At 42.2% G+C, this 12,374-nt stretch overlaps 1 protein-coding gene across 46 annotated transcripts in view; it reads right to left on the bottom strand.

Moving 5' to 3' along the window:
* SVIL (supervillin) overlaps nt 1-12,374 on the bottom strand; it is a 286,393-nt gene that overhangs the window by 97,938 nt on the left and 176,081 nt on the right. For all 46 annotated transcript variants that reach the window (XM_021064788.1, XM_021064756.1, XM_021064759.1 and 43 more), the window contains 3 exons: nt 8,891-8,948; nt 8,622-8,773; nt 4,095-4,719 (listed from right to left, as the gene is read on the bottom strand). In XM_021064788.1, the coding sequence (XP_020920447.1) occupies nt 4,095-4,719; nt 8,622-8,773; nt 8,891-8,898 (785 nt within the window). In that variant the 5' untranslated portion in view covers nt 8,899-8,948. The remainder of the gene's footprint in view (nt 1-4,094; nt 4,720-8,621; nt 8,774-8,890; nt 8,949-12,374) is intronic.

Below are 12,374 nucleotides of genomic sequence, written 5' to 3'. Positions count from 1 at the left end.
GCAGGGTTGGGAACAGTGGTTGGAAGATGTTTTATCCTCCATTAGTGATATATATATAGCATATGATATATAACTATATATAGTCTATAATACATAGTAATTATATGAGTATATGATATACAGTATACTAGTATATAATCTATAACTATTATGTCATATGCTATATTATAATACCATATAACACAGTTTATATTTCTCTATAATATACACATTATATATATAGTACTATTATGTAATATATTTAATACAGTATGTACTTCTCTGTTACTATGTATATTCTTAAGTTTGCTACAGAATAGTTTTCACCTGAATTCCTGTGCAACTAACAGCATTTCTGAACGAAAGACCTTGTAACTTACATACACATATCTTCTTTATCACATAAACTGAACATTAAATAATTCTAAAACTTACTCAGCTAAATACTGCCTTAAAGACTATTCCTGAGATTATAATGCTAAAAAATAGTAAAGCACAGTATAAGAATTAATGATTACTCTGTGTGTACTTATATTTCTGCATTAGCACAGATGAGAGCACAGAAGAACTACATCTGGATCCCCTTTGAATTTTTGGGACATCACAGGCTGTCTTTTGATGTGATGTTCATGAGTGATGTCTTCATATTTAATTAATGAAACAAAAACAGCCTCTTTCCAGTGAGCGCAAAATGAAATGATGGAATGGGCATGACTGAACTCTGAGATTAACAGCCCCCAAACCTGGCAGAGCTACATGACAAAGTGTAGCAGTGAGAAGAAATATTCCATTTCAATTAGAACAAATGCACGATCAAATGTGGTATTGTTTTGTTATTTGTAGATACCTTTTTTTTTTTTTGTCATTTCTCAATCGTCTAAACTTTTCTGTCACATATTTCCATGTTAGATGCCATCTGATTTTCACTTGTGGTTACTGGGTCACTGGGGGTTCTTTGGTTACTGCTTTCGTTCACCAATTATTTTTTGTCTTTCTTCTCTTCAAATGGAAGTGAGACAACAGTGACCTTCTGCCACCTAAGTTTCCTGGCTCTAGAGAAAGGACAACTAGCAGAATGTTAATGCATTTAAATCCATCTCCACAAGCTGAACAGCTGGAGTCGTTACAAAATAAATCCTAATGCTATTTCAATGTCATACCTGTCACATTATTTTCCACCCTTTTTAACGTAAATATATCTCAAGTATTTTCCTTATATATGAAATGACTTGTGCTTCTTTGCTGGTAAATCATAGACCTGTATGCCTTAAATGGCTTCAAAATAATGAGGCATTGCCTCCTTATAAACTCTTTTATAATTTCTTAGTTCTTTTAAGCCTTTCCTCCATGAAAGTAAGGAACTATGAGGCTAAGGTTAGGCTTACAAAAAAAACCTCCAGGTAATAAGCCCCTTTAAATAACCTAGGAATAAATCGGTTCTTAAGATTTTAAGTTATTTATATTTTTGAACACTGAGTTTTTGTTTGTTTGTTTGTTTCCTTTTTTGGCAGGCCAGGGACCAGATCCCAGCCACAGTTGCAACCTAAGCTGAAGCTGTGGCAATGCTGGATCCTTTAACCCACTGTGCCAGGCTGGGGATCGAACCTGCATACTGGCACTGCAGAGACGCTGCCGATCCTGTTACGCCACAGCTGGAACTCCTGAATATTGAGTTTTGTTTGTCTGTTTTGTCTCTTTGCTTTTTCTAGGGCCGCTCCCGCGGCATATGGAGGTCCCCAGGCTAGGGGTAGAATCGGAGCTGTAGCCGCCGGCCTACACCACAGCCACAGCAACGCAGGATCCGAGCCACATTTGCAACCTACACCACAGCTCATGGCAATGCCAGATCCTTAACCCACTGAGCAAGGCCAGGGATTGAACCTGCAACTTCATGGTTCCTAGTGGGATTCGTTAACCACTGAGCCACGATGGGAACTCCCTGAATATTGAGATTTTTAATTCACACACAACTATAAAGTATCCTGTTGTTTTACCTGGAATACACAACAAGGTTTTTTTTTGTTTTTTGTTTTTTGTTTTTTGTTTTTTTTTTTTTTTTTTTTGCTTTTTAGGGCTGCACTTGTGGCACATGGAGGTTCCCAGGCTAGGAGTCCAATTGGGCTACGACTGCCAGCCTACAACACAGCCATAGCCACACAGGATCCCAGCTGAGTCTGCGACCTACACCACAGCTTATGGCAACGCCAGATCCTTAACCCACTGAGCAAGGCCAGGGATTGAAACCACAACCTCATGGTTCCTAGTCAGATTCATTTCCACTGCACCACAAAGGGAACTCCAACAGGGTTTTAATTACTATTACAACTACTTTGAAATCACATTAAGAATTTATTATATGTGGGCTAGACTAGATTAACCTGGACACTAGGATAATAAAGTTTTCACGATACAGCAATCAGAAATTAGATCCCTGGAGTTCCCATTGTGGAGCAGCAGAAACGAATCTATTATCCATGAGTATGCAGGTTTGATCCCTGGCCTCAGTCAGATGGTTAAGGATCCAGGGTTGCCATGAGCTTTGGTGTAGGTTGCAGATGTGAGTCGGATCCTGCATTGCTATGGCTGTGGTGTAGGCTGGCAGCTACAGCTCCAATACGACCCCTAGCCTGGGAACCTCCATATGCTGTGGGAGTGAACCAAGAAATGGCAAAAATAAATAAATAAATAAATAAATAAATAAATAAATAAAAAAAATTGCAGTGTGGATGATCAAGAAAGCCATGCAGGTCTTTGGCTGATAAACTTCAATAACTAAAATAATCTGTTTTAGGCATGTCAATGCCACATGGAGACAAGCATATCTGCTGTTCTGTCCCAATGTGGAATCAACAGGAGTATATTCCCACATCTTTTTTTTTCTTCCCAGAAGAAATCTGCTTAACCTCAGGTTCTCTTATCTTCTCAGTTCACCTGCAAAACCAATACCTGATGAATTGAACGGTAATACATTTAGGAGTCCTCCTAGACAATTATCCCAAACTGTAAAGTAGGATGTTTAAGTAAATTGAATTTTAAAGATGGTTATCATACTTATCAGATTTGAAATTTTTTTTTTTTTTTTTTTTTTTTTTTGCGGGCCACACCCTCAGCACATGGAAGTTCCCAGGCTAGGGGCTGAATTAGAGCTACAGCTGCTGGCCTACACCACAGCCACAGCAACGTGGGATCCAAGCCATGTCTGTGACCTGTACCACAGCTCACGGCAACACCGGATCCTTAACCCACTGAGCGAGGCCAGGGATTGAACCTGCATCCTCATGGATACTAGTCGGATTCACTTCGACTGAACCAAGACAGGAACTCCAGGTTTGAATATTTAAATGTAACATAAATTTAAGTTAGATATTCAAGTTAAACTTAAATGTAGACATTTAAATTGAGAAACACATTTTTTTCCCCTGGCGTCTGACTTTCTGATTTTCCATAGGTTGATCCTATGACACAGTGACTTCTTCTACTGGCTGATCTTTTCAGTAAGGTGCTCTTTATACACAGCTGTTTTCTGTGAGTATCCATATACTTACATAGTATATGTTACAAGTTATAGTCAGTGTATATTACAGTCACATTTCATATCCTAAACTGAGACCCAGTGGAAATTAGCTAGTCATGTCCTTCTGTTGTAGCATTTAATTTGATTTAATTAATTAAAAATTAATGCAGAAATTCCCAGGCCAGGGATCGAACCCACACCACAGCTGGATCCTTGACTGCTGGCCACCAGGGAACTCCTGTTTTGTGATTTTAAGTGACAGCAACAAAAACAATAGTCCCAAAGTCTTGGGTATGATTGCAGAAAAACAAAGAAAAAGACAATTATTACAGGCAGATGAGAAACACACTAAGAAGAAAGGTCCTGAAGTAAGGCTTCCGTGGAAGTGTGTCCCCACAAATCCCATTCAGCTTTAAAAAAGGTCACACCAAGACATACGTAAATTAAAAGGAACCTAAAAGCTTCCAGCTTTGGCAAAACCTGCGTTGATATGGTGGAACCTAAAAAAGTCATAAATCACATTTTTTTCTGCGGTGAGCCCAGACCCAGATCTGGGGCACAGTGGCTCAGAGGGGACGCAGCCAGCCAAGTCAATGCTTACCTGGCTCGAGCCTCGGTGGGGAGGGACAGGTCACCTGTGGAGTGGCTTGGGGAGGCCGGTGGCCCTGGCGACGGGACAGACACACTGTGCATCTGCTTTGGGGACCGCGGTACTTCGCTGGAGAACAGGAAGGATGAGGAGCTGTCCCTGGCGGGCTCTGGACCTCGTCTTTGGTTTTCAACGTTGAGCAGCATCTCTGTGTTGGAAACACTGTCACTCTGGTGGACGGCATAGTCCCTGGACTCGGCCACGCCGGGCCTGAGCCCTGGGACCTCTGTCCTGGAGTAGGCAGAGCCCTGATCTTTGCTTGACTCCGCTGGCCGGTCACCTTTTCCTCCCCTTTTCTCTGCTGCCTCGGGGTCCCTCCTGGACTTGGCGAATCGAGATGGAGAATCCGAGTCTGCCTCAGGCTCCAGGGTCAGCCCGTACTTTTCTGCCAGCTGCCGCCTCCTCTCTGCTTTGTACCTGGCGATTCTTTCAGCTTTGGACTCAAGGCTCTGGGTGTTCATGGTACTGGAACCATAGGGGGGGTCAGCGCGGATGCCCGAGGTTTCCGAGCAGGGTTTGGATCGAGTCGGCTTCTCTGATGAAGAGTCTGAAGTTTCTTCCTCTTCATTGGATCGGCCTACAAGAAGGTCACGTGGGTCACCCATACAGATGTCAAGCACAGACATACACTGACTACACCATGTTCTGTACACAGCAGGTACATCCCACCCCAAGCGTGAAGGACAGCTTCTCACCCAGGTGTGGTTGGCTAAAATGATGTACCTGGGATGCCGGAGAAGTCTGAGGTCTGCAGTGAAATTCACAAAGGCTTGGATGTTGTGGGGGCCCCACAAGTCATGTTGAACATGACCCCAGCTACAGCTTAATCCCGAGACCCCTCGGTCTTGTTACTGCCCCGGATTTATTTACTTTTCTGCTTTTGAGTTTAACCTGTCCTGGGTGAGGCCACAGGATGACTTCAAAGTCCTCCAGAAAAGACAACAGATATTCGAACGGCTGTAATTTGACAAGCGATGGATTTGGGGTTCACAGGATCTGAGGCTGACCATAATAACAATAGCCCATGTCAATATTGACCAAGTGGCCAATGTGTTTTTTGGTTTGTTTTCTTTTTAGGGCCACACCTGCAGCACATGGAAGTTCCTGGGCAAGGGTCAAATTGGAGCAGCAGCTGCTGGCCTATGCCACAGCCACAGCCATATCAGATCTGAGCTGCCTCTGTGATCTATGCTTCAGGTTGTGGCAACGCTGGATCCTTAACCCACTGAGCAAGGCCAGGGATCAAACCTGCATCCTCATGGATACTAGTCAGATTCTTAAACAGCTGAGCCACAACAAGAACTCCCCTTGACTTTGTTTTTTTTAACAGAAGTGGCTTTTTCCAAGTATACTATGCATGCCCGATGTAGAAAATGTCTAGGATGAAGAGTTCCCGCCATGGCTCAGCAGTTAATGAACCTGGCTGGTATCCATGAGGACTCGGGTTCAATCCCTGGCTTTGCTCAGTGGGTTGAGGATCCGGCATTGCCCTGAGCTGTGGTGTGAGTCACAGAAGCAGCTCGAATCCTGTGTTGCTGTGGCTGTGGCATAGGCCAGCAGCTGTACCTCTGATTCGACCCCTAGCCTGGGAACCTCCACATACCATAGGTGTGGCCCTAAAAAGACAAAAAAAAAAAAAAAAAAAGTCTACAATGTAAACTTAGGAAGGTTAACCCCCAAATCACCAATAATCACTAATATACAATAATCAGTATAAATACACTGATAATTTGCTAAATTTTTATATATATTCCCTATGGTCATTTCTATAAGTGATTTTTTAATATAAAATAATTCATGTTTTATATAATAACGTTCTACATAAAACATTTTCCTACATCTGGAAATCTCATTTTGAAGACATCCCCTTTTTTTTAAGGCTTCATAGTATTCTATCCAATAGCTATTCCAGAATTCATTTAACCCTTCTCATATTTGGGGGCACTTAAGTTATTTGTAACTTTTATTCAGTCTGATTTTCTAATTATTATTACAATAGACAGCTGCATAAAAGTAGAAATGATTTATCAACAGGTATATCATATGAAGACAATTGCTAGCCTGTCAAATTAATTCCTATAAAGTCTGCATTGATTTACACTTGAATCTGCAATATACGCTCTCTCACAAACACTAAGTATTAATTTAAAAAATTTCCTTTAAGAATATGAAAAATAATGTATACGTATGTATAAATGAATCGCTTTGCTGTAGAGCAGAAATTAACATAACATTTTAAGTCACCTATACTTCAATAAAAAAGATAAAAAAGAAAGCATGTTTGTAATATATAAAACTATATATGAGAATATGAAATAATCACATAATAATCCATTATCTGTAGCTATTATACTTCCTATCTCTATTTTGGATTTATATAAATAGTTCTCTACTTTTCAAAATGTTTATCATGATGTAATGTTTCTCAAATGTTTGTTAAATGAAAAACTGCCTTTGATTATTAGAAAAAGAGGATGTATTATCAGTTTTCAATTATTTAGTAGCCCTTTGCATTACCTTTTTCTTGTCTGGAATATCTGGTCAAGCTTATCACTGTATATTCTTTTGATTCATAGTGTTATCTCTATTACTTGGTGTAAAATTTGAAAGGAATATGAGCTCCTTATCTTCTTCATGACTATTTCCCAATTTCTTTCATTTTTGGTGAAGTCTGTGTAAGGTTTTCTTTGAAGCACAGGTGTCACTTACTATGTAGTCAACCGACTTGGTCCTTGCTGATTTTGACAGTGGTTTCTGGGTTTTGGGAAGTCCCTTTCCATTAAACTGGAATTAAACATTCACCTTTGTTTTCATGTTTTTAATTATCCTCTTAAAACAAATCATGTGAGTAATCAGACCGTATTTTTGTGCTGAGTAGGAAGTAAGGAGGGGACCTAGTAGCCACCCCCTCCGCCTTGTATCCCATTTCTCTAATTCCAGTTTAGTAAATAATTCTTCCTTTCCTTACTAACATGTGATGTTTAAATGATCATAAAATACATGGATGAACATTTTATATACATGAGGGTTTATTTCTGGTCATACATTTTGGTACCGTGTGTGGGTTTTTTTTTTTTTTTTTTTTTTTTGTCTTTTTCTATGGCATATGGAAGTTCCCAGACTAGGGGTCCAATTGGAGCTGCAGCTGCCGGCCTATGCCACAGCCACAGCCACACCAGATTTGAACCGCATCTGCAACCTACACCACAGGTCATGGCAATGCCAGATCCTTAAACCACTGGGCAAGGCCAGGGATCGAACCTGAGTCCTCCTGGATACTAGTCGGGTTCTTTACCACTGAGCCACGACAGGAACTTCACTCTATCTATTCTTAATTCTTCACGTATGAAATTAAAACAAAAGACAAAAAGCAAAAAAACCCCTTAGTTCCCTAGTTTTCTCTGGCTACAGAAAACCAGAAACCATAGAGACACTGGAACTTACTGCATCATGAAATAAGACCAACAGTCCCCTCCGAGGAAGAAACTAGAAAACACTGGCTATAAAAAAATGACAGCACAGGAGTTCCCATTGTGGCTCAGCAGGTTAAGAACCAAACATAGTATCCATGAGGATGTGGGTTTGATCCCTGGCCTCATTCAGTGGGCTAAGGATCTGGCATTGCCACAAACTGCAGTGTAGGTAGCAGATGCGGCTGAGATCTGGTCTTGAGGTTGCTGTGGCTGTGGCACAGGCTGGCAGCTGCAGCTCTGATTCAAACCCTAGCCCGGGAACGTCAATATTGCACAGGCCACGAAAAGAAAAAAAAAAAAAAAAAAGTGGCAGCACAGAGCCATAGAGCCAGGGGCAGGGGCTGGAGGAACAGCCCCACGTGGGTCATCCTCTCTCAAGGCCACGTGGAATATTTGATGCCCATACCAAGGTCTGAGTAATCAAGGAAAAGCTAAGTCACTTTTGACTTGACATGTTGTTTAACACGAAATAAATACACAATGCATTTAAAAACACACATGTTAAAATAACTTAAACAGGATGTTTGTTGCTTAATTGTGGACCAGAAGACCCCTAATCTGAGGACCAGCTTTGAACTTTGTGGTCCCTGTGGAAATCAGCTGAGCCCTGAGCTGGGCATCTGGGCATTCTGTGTACACCTGTTATCAGAGACATCTGTCTTATTCAAGCCCCTCCCAGACAAACCTGAGCATTGCCGACAGCGGGGACCAGAGGGTACGAAAAGAGAGATACGGTCTCTGCCCCTGAAGAGTCCCAGGCTAAGGGGAGAAACGACTAGTCACTGATCATCCTACAGTGTGGTGACGTCTTCCTGCTGTGACACTGCTGGACCACACCTGGGAATCATGGCAGAGCCGACACAGGTATTGGTCGGTGCTGGTTTTAACAAATGTATATATTTAGTAAACACTACATCTACACCATTCACTTTTGGAGAACATCTCATTTTCTAGGAGTGCTAGATATAAAATAGGCTGGTGATGGGCCACAGGGCTACGTGCTCACCGATGTGCGGGCTGGCAGGGTCTGTGGCCCGCATGTATCTGGGCGTGTCCTCCTCCAGGAGCCGATGCGTCACTAAGCCCGCACAGCTCTGCAGGAGAATGGGCTGGGTGTCGGTTTCGATGCCTTCCAAGCGCCTGGCGATTCTTTCTTTCCTGTGCAAAAGGCACCAACAAAGGTCTGGTGAGCAACGCACATCAGTTCTCAGGGAAGCCTGAGCCCTGCTGAGCCAAGCTCTGCTACTTCCTAATTCGGTTCAGGGAACATCTTACCTTTTCATTTCTGAAAGTTTTTCCTTCTTTGGTTCGAAGATTTTTCTTAATTCTGCAACTAAAATAAGACAGAAAAGAATAAAAAGATAGTCCACTACTGAGTTGTCATGCATTTTTTTTTTCGTTTCTTTTTTATGGTGGCACCCATGGCATAAGGAAGTTCCCGGGCCACAGCTGTGCCCTATGCCACAACTGTTGCAATGCCAGATCCTTTAATCCACTGTGACGGGCTGTGGATCCAACCCACACCTCTGCAGCAACCTGGGCCACTGCAGTTGATTTCTTAACCCACTGTGCCACAATAGGAACTCCCAGGCATTCATTTTTCTCATTCACTTATTCATTCCTGCAACATATATTTATTGAACTCACATTTCCGCCTCTGGCTCCCATGTAACAGTGGTATATGCAAAATGACACAGTTCATGCAAATTATCTTACACTAAAGGAGGCAGACAAGTAAGTGTGTACACACACACAACACATACACACACACACGTACATCACAGGTTGGTCTGAGAAATAAAATCACGAGAATAAAGGACAGGGAAATAGGAATGAATTCTCTCTCACCCAGGAGAGTCAGAGGAGGCCTAGCTAGTAAGATCTCTCTAGCAAGCAGAAATCTCACTATCTGTTGTTAAGGTTTTTTGTTTTTTATTTTTTCAGTTATTCGGTTTTTTTTTTTTCCTTTTTTTTTGTCTTCTTAGGGCTGCATCCAAGGCATATGGAAGGTCCCAGGCTAGGGGCTGAATCCAAGCTGCATTTGCAACCTATACCACAACTCACAGCAATGCTGGATCCTTAACCCACTGAGCAGGGCCAGGGATCGAACCTGTATCCTCATGGATACTAGTTGGGTTCATTACCACTGAGCCATAACGGGAACTCCTTTTGCTCTGCCATGCTCCTGGCGTACAAAAGTTCCCCAGCCAGGGAACCCAAACCACAGCAGTAGCCAGAGCCACAGCAGGAACCAGAGCTACAGCAGTGACAACTCTAGATCCTTAACCTGCTGAGCCACCAGGGAACTCCCATTCTTAGTCTGATTAGGTTTAACAAAGCATGTTTAAGCTTTCCATCATGCAAAACTTCAAATATTTGCAAAAGCAGAAACTAAAGTACTATGAACCTCCACAGAGCCATCAGCAGCACAGACCCCAGCTCACAACACTCCCGTTCCACCCATCACTGAGCCTGTAAAGACCTGTGACTACCTGACTGTGTTTCTAACAGGACAGTTTGAAGCATATCTTGATTGACTACCATTTAGATTAACACTGTTCCTATGTGCCTCCCTCTCCCCCCTTATAATTTCAGTAGGTGATGAAAAAGCTCATTACCCTGACTTTCCTGAAAACATCAGATGACCAGAAAAACGTGTCTCCTTTGTTTTACAGTTGATTTACAATGTTGCGTTAGTTTCTTGGTGTACAGCAAAGGGATTCAGATATACACACATAATAGGTGGCATCTGGCGAATCCCAAACTCCCAATCCATCCCTGCCCCCCTCTCCCTCCCCCTTGGCCACAACCTACATGTCCATCCACAGTCAACAGATGAATGGTTAAAGATGTGAGAGATATGTGTCTATAAACAGACAAATATTTCACCATGGGAAGGGTCTCATGTGATTCTGACTACAAGCATATTACTGAGATGCCCAACAACCGGTACTTTGGAGAAACGGGCCAAATTTAGTAGATAATAAAGGTCTCTCTTCTTGCCTCCTCCTCATCACATGCATTCATAAGGACGCATCTGACCAGCTCCTCCTGAAGACTGGGAATGGGTTGGGGAGAAGCCTGGACAGCCCCAGGGCCTAGGACGTATTTGCAAGGCTGAATCAAAGAAGAAACTCAAAGGATGGGGTGGGAATGCATAGAATTTAATTTTCAACTGCTGCAATTTTTACAGTATTTTTGTCTTTTTTTTTTTTTTTTTTTTTTTTTTTTTGCTTTTTAGGGTTGTACCCATGGCATATGGAGGTTCCCAGGCTAGGGGTGAATCGGAGCTACAGTTGCCAGCCTACACCACAGCCCCAGCAACGCCAGATCTGAGCCTTGTCTGTGACCTACACCACAGCTCACGGCAACACCAGATCCTTAACCCACTGAGCGAGGCCTGGGATCGAACCCGCAACCTCATGGTTCCTAGTCAGATTCGTTTCCACTGTGCCATGATGGGAACTCCTATTGCTGTCTTTTTAAGGCCGCACCTGTAGCATATAGAAGTTGCCAGGCTAGGGTTCGAATTGGAACTGTAGCTACCAGCCTACACCCACAGCAACTCAGGATCCAAGTCACATCTGCGACCTATAACCACAGCTCATGGCAATGCCAGATCCCCAACCCAATGAGCAAGGCCAGGGGTTGAACTCCCATCCTAATGGATGACAGTCAGATCTGTTTCTGCTGTGCCACAATGGGAATGCCTTGTTTTTCACAGTGGTCATTTTAAGCAATGAAGTTAAACCACCTGTGCCCACAAGAACACACGGCTTTTATATCACCCTTTGAGGCATTCAGCCATGTTTTCATTTATTAATTTATTTGTAAATCGCCCTTTGAAGCGTTTAACCATGTTTTTATTAATTTATTTTTAAATGACAGCCACCTTGATAGTTTAGTTGAATTGACTTTTTAAAGTCATATATATATATATATATATAAAATGGAATATTAGCCATAAAAAAGAATGAAATAATGCCATCTGCAGCAACATGGATGGACCTAGAGATTCTCATACTCAGTGAAGTAAGTTAAATAGTGAAAAACAAACATCATATGATATCACTTATATGTAGAATCTAAAAAAAAAGAATACAAATGAACTTACTTGCAGAACAGAAACATTCTCACAGACTTTGACAACAAACTTATGGTTATACCGAAGGGTTCAGGTGCAGGGGGGCAGGATGGAGGGGGGTTTGGGACTGGCATATGCACACTGAGGTATACGGAATGACTGGCCAATGGGGACCTGCTATAGAGCTCAGAGAACTCTACCCAGTATTCTGTGATAACTTAGAAAAGAATCTGAAAAAAATGGATGCATGTACATATATAACTGAATCACTTTGTTGTACAGCAGAAATTATCATAACATTATAAATCAACTCTACTTCAATACGATTTTAATTTAAAAAAAATGAGAGTTGGCTTTAGAAGTTTCCTGTGTGGCCTTCCCAGGCCACAGCAGCTTGAGGCAGAGTGTCCTCCTTTGCCTTCTTAAGCACATTCCTGTGCAGGTGACAATGGTGCATCCTGCCTTCCAAGGAAGCCTGGCTTTATAACAGCTTCCCAGTGAACAAATGAGGTGTCTGAGAGTCTGGGGATGAAATGTCCACGGTTGGTAGGACACATTTTGACAATATTTTCCAGGATGCATCTCAATGAATGATTTAAACCCCACAGGGGAGAATGGAGCTGCATTTTTCATAAAACTGCCCCAGAAGCTGTTGAAACCCAAGTCCAAGGGCGC

This window comes from Sus scrofa, chromosome 10 (genome assembly GCF_000003025.6).
Source record: "Sus scrofa isolate TJ Tabasco breed Duroc chromosome 10, Sscrofa11.1, whole genome shotgun sequence".
NCBI classification, from domain to species: domain Eukaryota; kingdom Metazoa; phylum Chordata; class Mammalia; order Artiodactyla; family Suidae; genus Sus; species Sus scrofa.
This window is presented reverse-complemented; position numbering and strand designations above follow the sequence as displayed.